The sequence below is a fragment of the Perognathus longimembris genome, chromosome 7 (genome assembly GCF_023159225.1).
Source record: "Perognathus longimembris pacificus isolate PPM17 chromosome 7, ASM2315922v1, whole genome shotgun sequence".
Taxonomy (NCBI): domain Eukaryota; kingdom Metazoa; phylum Chordata; class Mammalia; order Rodentia; family Heteromyidae; genus Perognathus; species Perognathus longimembris.
In genome coordinates this window covers 81,549,792-81,566,852 of record NC_063167.1, presented here as the reverse complement: position 1 = coordinate 81,566,852, position 17,061 = coordinate 81,549,792, and the positions used below count along the sequence as shown (strand labels likewise).

The 17,061-nt window shown below is 38.6% G+C and overlaps 2 protein-coding genes across 2 annotated transcripts; one reads left to right on the top strand and one right to left on the bottom strand.

The window, feature by feature from the left end:
* Positions 1 to 109: 109 nt before the first annotated feature.
* On the bottom strand, positions 110 to 17,001 carry Trmt13 (tRNA methyltransferase 13 homolog). The gene is made up of 11 exons (XM_048352035.1): positions 16,813 to 17,001; positions 13,663 to 13,709; positions 13,514 to 13,580; positions 9,438 to 9,500; positions 8,916 to 8,985; positions 8,650 to 8,756; positions 8,152 to 8,319; positions 6,608 to 6,680; positions 5,532 to 5,606; positions 1,570 to 2,002; positions 110 to 367 (listed from the first exon to the last, which is right to left on the bottom strand). The coding sequence occupies exons 1-11, from the start codon at positions 16,960 to 16,962 to the stop codon at positions 172 to 174; spliced, it is 1,449 nt and encodes a 482-aa protein (XP_048207992.1). The 5' UTR covers positions 16,963 to 17,001; the 3' UTR covers positions 110 to 171.
* On the top strand, positions 10,181 to 12,401 carry LOC125355596 (ribose-phosphate pyrophosphokinase 1-like; the record flags this gene model as incomplete). The annotated part of the gene is made up of 3 exons (XM_048352040.1): positions 10,181 to 10,324; positions 10,542 to 11,324; positions 11,548 to 12,401. Coding segments are annotated over 3 exons (936 nt in total), but the record flags the coding sequence as incomplete, so codon positions are not given.
* Positions 17,002 to 17,061: the final 60 nt, after the last annotated feature.

Genomic DNA, 17,061 nt, shown 5'->3' with positions numbered 1-17,061 from the left:
TTCTGTTTGGACTTTTGAAGTAAAAAAACAATGCTATTGCCAAAGTTTAATGAGGCCACAGTATTTTTAAAGTTCCTATTGTGTGCTATTTAAGTATAAAAATACTTAAGTAAGTATAAAAATATTAAATTTTTTCTTTTGTGGAAGACACATGTCCAAACTTCTTTTCCATTAACCAGTTATTTGTGGTGAAGAAGAATGAATTGGTAAGGCTGTTAACAATACATTTTCCAGAGACACCAAAGGGTCTACATAGTTCTGTAAAGCAGGACTGAAACCCTTTTGCTCTAAATACTGGACTCGGCCTTGGTCAATCAGCAATTTACAGAGATGCCCTATCTTCTTCTTTTCTTCAACAGTGAGAATCCTAAATTGAATAAAAACAAAGCATTAACATGTTGTAAAAAATTATGAAAATTATTTATTTCTTCTATTTACTGAGAAGCTGCTAAATGACCACATTATACAAGGTGCTATGTCTCATGCTTCTAAGATACATATATATTTTTTGAGCGATACCCACCTAGGCCCCAAGACATTTAGTTTATAATCACAATAAAAGCATGTTCATTTAATCTACTATAAATTAGATTGTAAATTAGCCAGGCACTCATTCCTGTAATCCTAGACACTTAGGGGCTGAGATTTGTGAATTTCCTACCAGTCCAGGGAGGAAAATCTATGAGACTCTTACCTCTAATTAGTTACCAGAAAGCAAGAAGTGGAGCTGTGGCTTAAGTGGTGTATAGTGCTAGCCTTTAGCAAAAAAAGCTAAAGGATAGTGCCCAGACTCTGAGTTCAAGCCCTAGAACTAGGACACATGAAATAAAATTAGACTGTAAAAATATTCTTGAATAAATTGTTGGTATTGTTCTTGATAAGGAAAGTAGTCCCTTACTTAGTTTTTCTCTGGTTCTACTGTCTGAGGTTCAATTACTGTGGACATATTAAGTGGAAATGAAAAATTCCCCAAATAAACAATTCATAAATTTTTTTTTGGTGCCTGTCCTAGAGCTTGAACTCAGGTCCTAAGTGCTGTCTCTGAGTTTTGTCTCTGAACTTCTTTTTGCTCAAAGCTAGAGCTCTACCCCACTTGAGCCACAGAGCCATTTCCTGTTTTTTCTGAGAAGTTTATTGGAGAGAATAGACTCAGGGACTTTCCTGCTTGGGCTGACTTCAAACCATGATCCTCAGATCTCAGCCTCCTGAGTAGCCAGGTTATAGGCATGGGCCACCAGCACCTGGCTAACAATTCATAAATTTTAAATTAGTGCTATTCTTGGTAGCCTGATGGAATCCTGTGTCATTCCACTTCTTCCTATATATCTATCACTCCTTTGTCCATACACCCTGTATGTTACCTGCTCATTAGCCACTTATGTGGTCATTTTCATGATCAGACTGACTGAGGAGGTATGGCAGTGGATACCGACTTTGGTACCAGCACCAGTTTTATGTATCCATTGGGGATCTTGGAGTATTTCACTAGAGGATTAAGGGGAAAATACTGTACTGCAACAACAAAGTATTTCTTCTTTAGTGTTGTGCATTATAAATACAGTAACTTACCCAGGCAAATTATCAGTGCTGTCATCTGTGATTCTGTATTCTCCATCATCATGCTCTTTGCTATCATCATTTTGATGATCTTTGCTCTTTGTAGTAATATTTGTGTCTTCCAAAGGTGCTTTTCTCATCCCACAAGTTGCCCAACTACTCATTCGCTGGAAATAATGGAATTCTACTGCTCCAAGGCCTAGGGCCCTAAAATATTCTTTGCCCACATAATGTCTCCAATCACACCTATGGTGACAACAGAGTGCAATAACGATGCCAGCCACAGGAGGCCACTTCTTTGGGACATTATTTTCATTTCCTTCCTTGGCCAAAGTGTTCATATCATTTTCTGTTTTATCATTCTTTATACGTTTGGCTAAAGGTTCTTCATTCTTTTCCTCATAACAGGCAGCATAAGTTTCAACCAAACATCGTAATGCAAGATCTGCAAACAGAATTATGTGCCCCCCCAAAACCACATCATCTTTAATATTACTTTTTTACATTTCTTAAACAGTATGATTCTTAAAAATCCAACAACAAGAACAACGAACAGGCATTTCACTTCATGTTTGTAATAATTCCATCATAAGTTACCAACTGTTTAAATTTTCTCTTTTCTGTCTTTATTCTGCAAAGAACCTACTTTCCTGAAGCTGAAGATCTATAATCTCAATCTCTTGTCTCTCATTTCTTCTAACCTACCAAACTGAAGACATCGATTGTATCTAAAATTTTTTTCCCTTTTCCTATCTTACATTTGAGGGAGAGTTTTGAGCCTAAGAAACACAAAAAAATGAAGAAGACAATTTTGCTTAGCATATTGAGATGTTCAAGATGCTGATCTTGAAATGTAAGACTTTCACAAAAATAGTATAAACGAGAAGTTAAAAAAATGGATTCAGAATGTAGGAAGTAGGCCTCATTGGGTAGCCTTACTGTATTTGCATTCATTCAGCAAATATTTAATGCAAAAAATCAAAGACACAATGGTGATTAATATGTACAAACTTAAGGGGTATACATTCCATGTTAAAATGAAAATATTTTAAAACTAAATAGACTGGAAGGGCTGGGAATATGGCCTAGTGGCAAGAGTGCTTGCCTCATATACATGAAGCCCTGGGTTCGATTCCCAAGCACCACATACATAGAAAACGGCCAGAAGTGGTGTTGTGACTCAAGTGGCCAGAGTGCTAGCCTTGAGCAAAAAGAAGCCAGGGACAGTGCTCAGGCCCTGAGTCTAAGGCCCAGGACTGGCAATAAATAAATAAATAAAATAAAATAAAAAATAAATAGATTGGAAAATTCAATAATATTAACTTAAAAAAACCTTTTTCCTCTGATGAGATTATCATACAGTGTCCAATTAATTAAAAGGACAAATGCTTATTATTAAATTTTGTTATCCTAACATGTAAAAACTGGATAGTAAATGATATTTCTTTAGTAAATTTAGTTCAAAATATGAATTTCAGCCAACAAATACTGGAATCAGTTATTTGGAGAAAGAAAGAGCTCCTCTATCATCTTGTAAATTCTCTCTTTCCAGACTTTCTTTTTTTTGGGGGGGGGGCATGTCTCACTATGTTGTTCAAGTTGGTCTTGAAATATCAGATATTTTCATATCTACTTTTATAGTTTAGGGCCAGAAAATAATTTTATTAATTTAAAAATAAAAATTTAAAATGTGCACAAGAAAAGGCATATTGATTGTGTAGCAGATGAGTCTGCACATTACTATTTAAAGGATGAGTGGAGGAGGAAGACGGTGAAAGAAACAGAAAGAATGGCATTAATGAAGGGAAAGTAATGGGAAGAAGTATCACAAAAGAAAAAGAGATAGAACTTCAAGTAGAGCAAGCAGCTGCAAAAGAGAGAAGGGGGAAAAGTTAAGAGTAATTCAAGGGAAGAAATGTTCAACATGGGAAAGGGCTACCACAAATGCTATTCCTTTGAGAAACATAGATTACATAGGAAGAATAAAAAAATGTGTGCTTTCCCCACCCCATAATAGAACTGGCTTATTTTTAATGAGTGTTAAGTAAGACAAGGTACATGAAAGAAGTCTAAAAAATATGACAAACAACACAAACATCTATTACTTAAAGCCATTTCCAGGCTATTTGAATAATATCTTATAGAAGCTCCATGTTCCCCTGTATGTATGATGTAACAATGGCTAACAGTTAGGGAGCACTAACACAGGCCAGGCATTGTGGTCAATAATAATAAATTACTATCTCTAGAGTTGGGTGCCCATAGCTCACACCTGTAATCCTAGCTAATCAAGAGGCTGATATCTGAAGATCATGGATCAAAGACAGCTGGGGCAGGAAAATCTATGAGGCTCTTATCTTCAATTAGCCACCAGAAAACCAGAAGTAGTGCTATGGCTCAAAGTGGTAGAGAGCTAAGCTTGAGCGAAAAAGCTCAGGTACAGCGCCCAGGACCTGAGTTCAAGCCCTATGACTGACCAAAAAAAAGAGTACTTCCCAATGAGTTTCCAAGCACTTCCTTCAAATTAGCCCAAATTAGTGGATAGCCAGAAAAATCCCTGTATTTGCTTCAGAATTGCCATGGCCACTATGAAGATGACAAACTGTAAACACCAAAAATAAAAGCTAGCAGGAAATGAAAACTTTCTTTGTTAAAAAAAAATCAAAACTAAGAAGTGGGGGGGAAATGATGGAAAGGGTGACATTGATCAAGATGCTTTGTATTCATAATTGGACTTAGGGAACTGAAACGCCTTTGTACAACTACTTAAAAAAATAAATATAACCTGGGTGCTGGTGGTTCATGCCTGTTATCCTACCTACTCAGACGGCTGCGCTGACTGCAGTTTGACGCCAATTCGGGCAGAAATGTTCATGCGAGTCAACTTTTTTTTTTTTTTTGCCAGTCCTGGGGCTTGAAATCAGAGCCTGAGCACTGTCCCTGGCTTCTTTTTGCTCAAGGCTAGCACTCTGCCACTTGAGCCACAGCGCCACTTCCGGCTTTTTCTATATATGTGGTGCTGAGGAATCGAACCCAGGGCTTCATGTATACGAGGCAAGCACTTTACCACTAGGCCATATTCCCAGCCCCACTCTTATCTCTTAGAAACCACAAAAAGCTGGATGTGGAGCTGTGACTCAAGTGGTAGGGTGCATAAAAGCTCAGGGACAGTGCCTAGGCGACAGGCTCAAGACCCAGGACAGGCAGAAAATATATGAGTAAAAACTAAATTAAGGGGCTGGTGATATGGCCTAGTGGCAAGAGAGCTTGCCTAGTATACATGAGGCCCTGGGTTCAATTCCCCAGCACCACATATACAGAGAACGGCCAGAAGTGGCGCTGTGGCTCAAGTGGCAGAATGCTAGCCTTGAGCAAAAGGAAGCCAGGGACAGTGCCCAGGCCCTGAGTCCAAGGCCCAGGACTGGCCAAAAAACCAAAACAGAACAAAACAAAACAAAAAAAAAACTAAATTAAAAAAAATTAAAAATAAATAAAAATTAAAAGGAAAAAATCTAAACAGGCAACGAGAGTTGCTAGTAGAGCATGAACTTTAAGTGAAAAAGGCACATAAGAGGGCTGGGGATATAGCCTAGTGGCAAGAGTGCCTGCCTCGGATACACGAGGCCCTAGGTTCGATTCCCCAGCACCACATATACAGAAAACGGCCAGAAGCGGCGCTGTGGCTCAAGTGGCAGAGTGCTAGCCTTGAGCGGGAAGAAGCCAGGGACAGTGCTCAGGCCCTGAGTCCAAGGCCCAGGACTGGCCAAAAAAAAAAAAAAAAAAAAAAAAGGCACATAAGAGAGCAAGGCCCTGAGTTCAAGCCCCAGTACTGGCGCGCGCGCACACACACACACACACACACAAAATTCCCTATAACAAGAAAAACTAAACTACTAAACCATTAAAATGACTGGGGACCATTTAAGCTAAAATTTCATGAACGAATTTAGAAATTATTAGTGTGTTTACATTACCTGTTGCCACACCACACAGATGTTTTCCAATTCCTACCACAGGCAGTTTTCCTTCTCTTAGCACAGGAATCTTATCTGAGATAAAAGGAAGAATTAAATTTGCTTTCTTGTTCTCACAAACACTAATGGAATCTTTTAAGAGAAAATTAGAATCTTTGAGTTATAGTGCTGAAAGACACTCAAACATTTTTTTCTATATAGAATCCAACATATAGTATAAGAACTTGTTTATAGTTTGTCATATCAGCAAAGTAATATATTCAGTTAAATAATTTTAAATATGGTGGTTTATATATAAATGTTCTGTTGCTTCTCAAGGAATGGAAGATGCTGGGATATTTGCACTGTTTTCTTTTGAAGAAATAAAAAACTACAGGAAAGGTATAGAAAGTGAAGAGAATGACTGAGGGCATATGTGTGCATGAAATGTAATTCGAATTCTACAGCTATGACATTTTAATTTAAATTTTAGGAAATATCTTTTATATATAATTATACAAAAACTATCTCATTTAATGGTTTAGGGCAAAAAGCTTGTGGTTATGGTATGAATAAATTTAAAATTAAACAAGACAAAGAAGTAACATATAGGCACATATTTATAAAAACTTTTATTAAACTTGCTTCAAATAGAATACTTCACTCCCAGCTGATATCCAAAACCATTTTTTTAAGGTTGCAATCCTAATTCAATTTGCATTTGTTATATATTCCATGTTAACAATGGACTAGGGGCTGGGAATATGGCCTAGTGGCAAGAGAGCTCGCCTCGTATACATGAAGCCCTGGGTTCAATTCTCCAGCACCACATATCTAGAAAACGGCCAGAAGTGGAGCTGTGGCTCAAGTGGCAGAGTGCTAGCCTTGAGCAAAAAGGAAGCCAGGGACAGTGCTCAGGCCCTGAGTCCAAGCCCCAGGACTGGCCAAAAAAACAAACAAACAAAAAAACAACAATGGACTAATTTTAATTTTGGTATTCTTGAAACACTGCTCCATATATATGGGTATTTAGGAAACTCTGAGTTTGAAATTTCTGGACTTTATGGTATAGAACCATGGAAAGTTATGCAACTTACTCAAACATAAGTGTTGAATATCAATTTGAAGTCTTTCAAACATTGAATTTTTCTTTCTGTGTTTACCATCCACCTGCATAAGTAGAACATTATTGTAATAATGACTTTTTATGTAAAGAAACCCAGCCATATGAAAAATGAAAAGATTTCTATTTGTTTTCAAAATTCAGATTGAGTTTCCATCTTACTATTTACCGTTTAAAAAAGAGAATGAACAAAATATTTAAAGTTGTACATTTTTGATGAAAACTCCAAAATAATAAAATAATTAGATAAACATTTTATAAGGCTTTAAAATGGTATCGATTATTGTGCATATAATATTTTGTTTAACCCTATAAAAAGTTTCCAATTCACTCACAAAGGGGCCAAGATGTTGTTATCTCCTTTATCTTTGTTATCCCTAGTTTCTATTGTGGCTTCTTATACTCTTTGAAAGCTTGAAATTATTTTAAACTACATCAATTATTTGCATGGCATACAGATCTTCATTTGTAGCCCAGATCTAAGGATCTTCAATACCTATCTATTTTTTTTTTCTGGCAGCGTGGGGATTAATTCCAGGGCCTTACACATGCTAGAAAAGTATCACTGAGCTACATCTCCAAGCCCTTGTTGGAAGTTTTGTTATTTTATGTACTAGTGGAATGCTAGGCTAGTGCTCTACAGCAAAGATACACCCCAAATGTTTAGATATATATCTAATTATAAACTAGAAAGCCCTACTTCAACAGCAAACTGGACATGTCCAGAACTGAACTCCTTATTTGTCTCTCCAAATGCATCCATCTTCTTTCTCGTCAAGAAGAGAGCTACTTACAATTACTACCACAATTACTCCTCTTCTATTATCTTATGGGTAATAAATCAAACAGGTGTGAGGTTGGTTCTATATCTTCATAATCTTAAGAGTATCTAGTTCTTATCATTATAATAAGAAACTTAATATATACAACAAACATACTTGTATTCTGCTCCAGTAGATGGAAGCTTCTTGAAGGCAGGAGCCAAATGTTTCTCACTCTTATTTCCAACACATAGCAGAATAATGTCAAAATACTTCCTCGACACAAAGTATAAGAACCTTCCCTAATGGTTCTCCTCTCCAGTCTCATCATTCCTATCCCCTGCTACTGCCTGCCACCCCCCAACTAAGAGAAAAGTTGACTGGTGGAATTAGGGGAATGCATGGTTCAAGTGATAGAGTGATTGCCTAGCAATTTCATGGCATTAAGTTCAAGCCCCAATACTGACCAAAAAAAAAGAAAAAGAAAAATGTTATCAAAGTTTTGTTACTAATGTGCTGCAGTGGTTTCACTTACCTTAAATCTTTTTTTTTTTTTTTTTGCCAGTCCTGAGCCTTGGACTCATGGCCTGAGCACTGTCCCTGACTTCTTTTTGCTCAAGGCTAGCACTCTGCCACTTGAACCACAGCGCCACTTCTGGCCGTTTTCTATATATGTGGTGTTGGGGAATCGAACCAAGGGTTTCATGTATATAAGGCAAGCACTCTTGCCACTAGGCCATATTCCCAGCCCCCTTACCTTGAATCTTGTAGTCACTTTTTCCACGAGGATGAAGTGAACTTTCTCAGCATCTTTTAAGGCAATATCAACCCAATGAGATAATTTTCCCTTGCCTGCTCCAAATTCAACAAAGCATCTTCTTGGACCAAGTAACTTTAATTTTTCAATGTTACCTAAAATAGAAGCCTGCAAACTTCACAAGATTATTTTATAAACTAGAGCAAGCAGATTTGGCTCAAACAGGAAAATAGCAAGGCAATTTCTATAAAAGGCAGTATGTCCACACTAGTACTTTCTGTTTAGTTTTTAATTTTTTTCTTGCTTTAAAATATTGAAAACTGTGAACAGGCTGAACCATATCAATGCCAAAAATTTAAAAAGTATTTATATATAGATATTTGAAATGTAAATAACTTTATATTCTGAAAGACTAAAAAAGTACCATTAATAGCCATATGGAGAGAGAATAGAATATAATAAAAACTACAAAGGTAGTTATTGTGGCCTAAAATGTACCTGCTGTTTCAAGTGCTTGGTTGCAGAGTCCCCATTTCTAGGGTCATTAATGGCATCCTGTAAAGCTGGGTGCGACATGATGTGATCATTAAGTGTGGAACTCAAACCTGTGGCAAGTACAAAATAACAGCTAAAGCAACCAAACCTCAAATTATATGCCTCTAACAACAGCAGTAACATTTTATAAACCAAAATAGTATCAACTCATTTACCACTTAGTTGTTCCAAAATAATTTAACTTAACTTGCAACTTTAGACAGACTTACCTTCACTTGCTTTTCTCAATTTGTTAATTAAGTTTCCCAACTGCTCTTCAGATAGAGAAGATATTGGAACCTGTATGCAAAAACAAAACTAAATAATGGAGTCCCCAAATGCTTTAAAACACCATGACTGATGACTAGTGGAAGGTTAACAAGCAAATCTCACAGCAGTTTAGGCTCTTTTTTCCTGATAAAATCTCTTGTGAGCTGCCACTGGATTTGCCCAACTGCTAAGTCTCCCTTCACTGACTGCCAGGCTACTTTAATTCATCTGGCCTCCTCAGAATCAAGAAGTCTACACTCAGAGGACTCACAGGGGCCTCAGAGACATACTATAGCTTGTTATGAGGTATAAGCTGATCTAGGACAATTAACTATCATTAACAATACTAATTCTACAGGAAAATGCATTCCACATTCAAATAACATATTTATGCCAGACAAAAATGAGAATATGGCTTATTCACAATGCAGAGATAACTTACAAACACCACTGGAAATTAAATATTAAGTTAATGTACTTACTAATTGTTCAGGTATTTCTGTCTCATCTTTTAAGCCTGCATTAATATCTTGAACAAAGAAATCCTTGAAAAACAAAACAAAACCATTTTATTAATATGAAGCTCACAAAAATTAACCTGAAAAAGATTCTTCCTTTCTGTCTCATACTGTGTACCTGCCCTCTTTCTCCTTCCATTCATTTAGTCATTAAATAATTACTGAGTGCCTGTTACAGAGATTGGTTTGCTTTAGGTGTTGGAGGAATCAGAAGATTTAGGTGTAGTAGAAACAAGAAGATTTGGGTGTAGTAGAAATCAGAAGATACAAATCTCTGTGAAGCTTTGAGTCTAGTCAGACTTTAATTATCTAAATAAGCATTTGCCACCTAAAAAATTCAGTAGCAATTTCTATTAACATTTTTACCTGTTTATAGCAGACTGAGGACTGTGCCAGTTTTGCTTTATGCTGTCAAATCAAGAACAAGAGCGTATACCATTTATTAGGCTTGTAGCCTGGTCACTAAAATGACATATTAAAATGACATCTTAAAATTGCTGACTGCCGGGCTGGGGATATAGCCTAGTGGCAAGAGTGCCTGCCTCGGATACACGAGGCCCTAGGTTCGATTCCCCAGCACCACATATACAGAAAACGGCCAGAAGCGGCGCTGTGGCTGAAGTGGCAGAGTGCTAGCCTTGAGCGGGAAGAAGCCAGGGACAGTGCTCAGGCCCTGAGTCCAAGGCCCACGACTGGCCAAAAAAAAAATTGCTTACTGCCTGGGCCTGGATCTGGGCAAGGTAGTGACTAAGAAATTCAGCAATCAGGAGACCTGTGTAGAAATTGGTGAAAGTGTACGTGGAGAAGATGTCTACATTGTTCAGAGTGGTTGTGGTGAAATTAATGACAATCTAATGGAGCTTTTTTTTTTTTGGCCAGTCCTGGGCCTTGGACTCAGGGCCTGAGGCACTGTCCCTGGCTTCTTCCCGCTCAAGGCTAGCACTCTGCCACTTCAGCCACAGCGCCGCTTCTGGCCGTTTTTTCTGTATATGTGGTGCTGGGGAATCGAACCTAGGGCCTCGTGTATCCGAGGCAGGCACTCTTGCCACTAGGCTATATCCCCAGCCCCTAATGGAGCTTTTGATCATGATTAATGCCTGCAAGATTGCTTCAGCCAGCCGAGTTACTGCAGTCATCCCGTGCTTCCCATATGCTCGGCAGGATAAGAAGGGTAAGAGCCGGGCTCCAATCTCAGCCAAGCTGGTTGCAAATATGCTCTCTGTAGCTGGTGCAGATCATATCATCACCATGGATCTACATGCTTCTCAGATCCAGGGCTTTTTTGATATCCCAGTGGACAATTTGTATGCAGAGCCTGCTGCCCTGAAGTGGATTAGGGAGAACATCTTGGAATGGAGGAACTGTACCATTGTTTCACCTGATGAGGGCAGAGCCAAGAGAGTGACCTCCATTGCAGATTGGTTGAATGTGGACTTTGCATTGATTCACAAAGAGCAGAAGAAGGCCAATGAAGTGGACCGTATGGTGCTAGTAGGAGATGTGAAGGACCGAGTGGCCATCCTTGTGGATGACATGGCTGACACTTGTGGCACGATCTGTCATGCAGCTGACAAACTTCTCTCAGCTGGAGCTACCAGAGTTTATGCAATCTTGACTCATGGGATCTTTTCTGGCCCAGCCATTTCTTGCATCAACGATGCCTGCTTTGAAGCAGTTGTAGTCACTAACACTATACCTCAGCAGGACAAGATGAAGCACTGCTCCAAAATACAGGTGATTGACATCTCCATGATCCGTGCAGAAGCCATCAGGAGAACTCACAATGGAGAATCTGTTTCTTACCTGTTCAGCCATGTCCCTTTGTCCCTTTGTAATAGAATAACTTCAGAGGCTTTTTTTTTTTTTTTTTTTTGGCCAGTCTTGGGCCTTAGACTCAGGGCCTGAGCACTGTCCCTGGCTTCCTTTTGCTCAAGGCTAGCACTCTGCCACTTGAGCCACAGTGCCACTTCTGGCCATTTTCTGTATATGTGGTGCTGGGGAATTGAACCCAGGGCCTCATGTATACAAGGCAAGCTCTCTTGCCACTAGGCCATATCCCCAGCCCCCTTCAGAGGCTTTTTAAAAATGAAGTTAACCCCACCCCCCCTTGTTCTCCCTTGGTTTCTCTTAGTATTTGACAAATTTAGCAGAAGACCTAGCTTGCTCCAGTGTAGCTTTCTACATCTCACACTGTATATTAGAGTTAGTGGATCCTAATTTGGGGAAAGACAAATTGAGATAACTGCTGGGATTTTCTACCTGCATTATCTTATCCTGGCTTGCTTGGTCATTTTATGACCCCTGCAGCATTCACTAGAGCTCAGCTGCTATAAGATTTGCAGACTTTTGAGCATGTTCTGCAAAGCTGTTTTAAATGTGATTGACAAAGTTTGGATTCCTTTGCATGTGAATGCTTTGGGATTTTTTTCCCCTTTGTTCCAAGTAACTAGCAACAAAGCCTGCATATGTGAAACAAATTCTCCAAGGCCTACTACATTACAGCAGGTCTGAACAACCCCTGTAAAGGCAGGAGTAAGCAGTTCAGCTTAAGCAGGATCTTCAAGTGGAGAATGGAGGTAGCTCAGTGTAGCAAATGTGTCTTGGGAGGAAGAAGCCTGATCTATCATCATCATCTGCTTGACTGTGTAGCTTGGATACTCCTTTGTACCTAATCCTTTCTATTTGGCATTACATTCAGCTATCTTGACCTGGCCAAATATCATTTGGGGCCCAACTAGTCATTGTACTCTAGTCTTCTGCAATACAGACTTGCTTCCTGCTGGGTAATTGTTAACATTCATGTTAGATAATTTGCTGTAGTTTAATCTTTCAGCCTGCTACCACTGTGGTTGTAGGTTTTAGGTGATATCTTACATAGTGCCTTTTAACTAATAAGTATTTAATTTTCCTTGGATCGTTTGGCCTCAAGTGAACTGAGACTGTTTTCAAGAAACTGATATTATTGTCTGTTGTAGAGAAAACTAATAAAGTGTTCGTGTGTGAAAAAAAATGACATCTTAAAATACTGATTAAAAATCGAAAGCAGCTAAGTGTGGTAGCACACGCCTATAACCCCAGCACTTGGGAGGGAAAGGCAAGAGGGTCACAAGTTTGAGGCCAGACTGAGTTACATAGTGAGTCCTGTCTGCAAATAACAACAAATTAAAGAAGATGAAATGACTGAAGAGGTAGGATGTATCAAGGAACAGTTATGAAGGATACAAAGGACAGGTTGCCAATTTTTTTTAAAAAATTGAAAGCAGAAATGTTTTGTGACATGAAGTCATTTCATTCATTAAGTCATTCATTTTCTTAGCCCTTCCCTACTGCAATTGTTATTTAAATTAATGTGAAATTAGATTTTCAAGATTAGTTTAATTTACTCAAAAAACGCTCATGTGGGGCTGGGAATATGGCCTAGTGCCTCACATACATGAAGCCCTGGGTTCGATTCCTCAGCATCACATATATAGAAAAAGCCAGAAGTGGTGCTGTGGCTCAAGTGGTAGAGTCCTAGCCTTGCGCAAAAGAAGCCAGGGATAGTGCTCAGGCCCTGAGTTCAAGCCCTAGGACTGGCAAAAGAAAAAAAAAAAAGGCCATGAATTCCTTGGCTGCTATCCTGGACTGTATAAATTCAGATGCATGAAATAATACCATTTTACAAATTTTGATTCAAAGGTGAAGTAACTCCTGAGGATATCATGTGATATAATAATTGCTTTTGGCTCACACATGGCATAAAATACTATTGTGAATTTAGCTTTAATTACATGTTTAACAGTGGACACTGGTGATGAAATGGAATGGGTAAAGGCCATGGTGCTTTCAATAACACTCATTTTCTACAAAATTCTATTCTGAATTATGACTGTTAACTGTATTTAAAATTTCACTCACTATATTCACGTAAATGAATTTACCAAATTCAATCCTTAAGGTAAAGTGTCTTGTTTAACATGTACATTTGTAATACAGTAAATATTATGTAGATAAACATTACATACCACATCACTACTCAATTTTACTGATCAAACACTTACAGGTTTTGGCTTCTCTCTTGCATTACATTTTTTCAAATGCTTTGCTAGTTGATCTTCATATACTGTGCTAAATTTAAAGAGAAAATGTAAAATGAGAATTTTGGCCCTTACCATATCTAGTATAGAAAAACCCTTATCTCTATACTTACTGTTTTGGATCTAAAGGACACAGGATTCTTTTCCGAGCATTTTCTTCCTAATAAAATAAAGGAAATAAAGCTACTTAAGTAAAATACTGAGTCTATCTGTAGTATATCTATGTTCTCAAAAAGGTAAGGAAAATTTAAAGGGACAATGAAAAATTGGCAAAATCAGTTCATGGGGTTTAACAACAATGCAATCTACAATGTAGCTGGATTTTGTATGTGAATAAATACTGCTTTAGAAAAATAGCTTCAAACAGCTTTTAGAGAAATAAAATTTTGAATATGAGACAACACTTATTTTACATGTCACCAAGGGAAAAAAAGTTAACCATGGACTTAAAAAGCTGATATAAATGTATTTAGTTGCCATGTACAACATGGTGTTTGAAATATGTATAAAATATGTGGAATAACTTAATAGAGCTGATTTACATACATGTTACAGATGCTTTGTGAAAAATGCTGGTTATCTAAATGACATTGGCTTTTTAAGATGCATCTCTATCTCAAGGTTGTTAAAGTGTAGGAAAAGCATCTTAAAAACAATGAGATATGGCATTTACAAAATTGGTAGAGGTCATTTTCCACTGGCTTTGCAACTTTTCAGTACAGCAATTATATGCTTTCCAGTGACACTAACTTAATGCTATGCCCTAGGAGAAAATAGAGGAAAATTAATAGTGTTGGCAATTGCACTCGACATTCCTTATGAATCTGTACGAAACAAGGTATTATAATTACTAAGACAGGCCAGCCAGACTGCTTAGCTATGATTCTCAGCTATATCAGCAACTAGCCTAATGACCCTAGGCTTATATGAAAGACGAGGATAATACGTCTTACTCACTAAGAGTTGTGAAAGTTAAGTAAATGAACATTATAAAAAATCAAAATAACAAAACGGTTTCTAGCTATAGGGTAAATATTAACCAAGTGTTCATCCTTACTAATTTCTTTTGGGTTCATTTCAGTTCTAATGCGCCTCTCAGCACTTCCATGAGATTAGGCATGTTGAATTTTATGGAAAAGCTAAGAAATTTTCAACATTAAAAAAAATACTGAGCTGGTTGCTGGTGGCTCATGCCTGCAATCCTAGCTACATAGGAGGCTAAGATCTGAGAACATAGGTTAAAGCCAACCATGGAAAGAAAGTCCACAAGACTCTTATCTGCAAAGAGCCAACAAAAAATGCTGAAGTGGAGCTGTGGCTCAAGTGGGTAGAATGCTAGCCTTGAACAACAACAAAAAAAGAGTCCAGGGACAACATCCAGGCCCTGACCCAGGACCAATACACATATCCCCCATCCCCAACAAACAAGCCTAAAACAACAACAAGAATTTAACTTCCTGCCAGGTGCATGTATTGCAATATAGGTTTATATTGATCTGGGAGGCTAAGGTGGGTAGATTACTTGAGATTACTAGTTGGAGAACAGCCTGGGCAAAACAGTGAGATCCCATCTCAAAAAACAAACAACAAAACTTAACTTCTAAAAGGGGGACATGACTGTTCTAACTTCCAAAGGCTAACCACAGAACAAAGGGCGAAGAAGCTCTTTTTATATGTGTGTATGTGTGTCTGTACTGGGGGGCTTGAACTCAGGGCTTCACACCCTTGCTTAGGTTGTTCTCAAGGCTGGTGCTCTACAGTAGTACTTGAGCCACAACTAATTCTGGGTGTTTTTTTTGCTGGTAAAATGGAGACTCATTTGTCTCTAGGATTTGCATACTTGGGCTGGCTTCAAACTGTGATCCTCAGATTTCAGCTTTTTGAGTAGCTAGTATTAAAGGCCTGAATTACTGGTGCCTGCTGATAAAGCTTTTTAAAAAACATTTACCCTCTGGGTTTAGAAAGTGTTTGTGAATGCTGGTGCAATTGACATTTTGAGCTGGAAGATTCTTTCAGCGGGGAGGGACTATTCTATGGATTAGCAGTGTCTCTGGCCTCAAAACATTAGATGCCATTACTTCTTAGTTATGATAACCAAAATGCTTTAAGACATTTCAACTGATTTTGTACTTTATCTACCCAGACCATCTATAAGGTGACTGAAACTTGTGAGATAAAAATCATCCCCAGTTAGGAACCACAGAAATGAGGTATAACTACTGTCACTACAGCTACCTCTGACACTTAAAGAAAAAAAAAAAGATGGGAACCACTCACCCAATTACAATATAAATTACTAATTCAAGAAATGATCACAATTCAAAAGCCAATTGTAATTGCAGAAAGTGTAGATGTCACTTCTCTCTATGACTACTAATTAACTCTTAAGAATTAGATGTCTGGATAAAATACAATATCATTCTATGGCAAATCCCATTCTTCAATCAATGGATATTTGCTGGCCCCTTAAAACTAAGCAATAAACTGTGGGTAGACTTTAAAAGAATTCCCACAGTAAGTCACAATTCCCATATGCCAAAACAAGAATATCTCTACTTCAGTATGCTTCACCTTCTGTAAAGCTATTCAAACCCAGATAGGAAGTAGCAATGGCAATAATGGACGGGTAGGTGATGAGGCTAATCTGCACTGGATTTCTCCTAAAAGAATAAACTATTTGAACAAGAAACCACACACTGCAAATAATTCCAGACCTTTAGAAAGGATGAAAGCAGATGCTAATCTATTTGGTTTATTTTTCTAATTCCGTTGAGCATGCTTTTTCCTCTCAGCATCCTCCTGTTGGTGTTAATTTCCCTATCCCATATATTTTCAAGTAATGTGCACCGACACAAATACATTGGCTGACCGGTTATACGTGTAACTGCATCAGCGAACAAAACTGCACTTGGTTTCAATTTTATTTTTCATTTCCATAAATACTATTTTATATGAGCAGAGAGGTTTCCAATGTTAAAAGGCCAATTGTTATATGTAAAAATCTTTCCTTCCCCGCTCCAGGACCTGTTAGCCATGATAAGCTGTTTCCTTGGAAATTTTAAGTCTAAATTATTTTTAGTTTCTTCCCTGGGCGCTCGGACCACCAGGAGGCACATTCATTCATTCCTGGCTCTCCGCTGGCCACCCGGAGCATCATTCGTTCACTCATTCCCTCCCGAGTCTCCCGGACCGCCGGGGGCTCGCTCGTCCCTTCCCTCCCTTCGGCCCTCCCACCGGCCCCCGCAGAGCGGGCGGTACCGGACCTCCGCAGCGCCGGAGTGCTCGCCGCAGAACCTCTTCCCCGCGGCCGCCACCATCCTGCAGAACCGCCTCTTCTTTTCCACATAGTACCCGCATCTCCCCTCAGCCGGAAACCCAGCAGCGCACCCCCTCGGCGGAGACGCCGCCATCATCCACGTCCCGCCACGCCCGGGATGGTCAGCATCCGGCGGCCGGCGCTAAAAAAAAAAAAAAAAAAAAAAAAGTGTCAATGTCCTCGTACCCTTAACAAA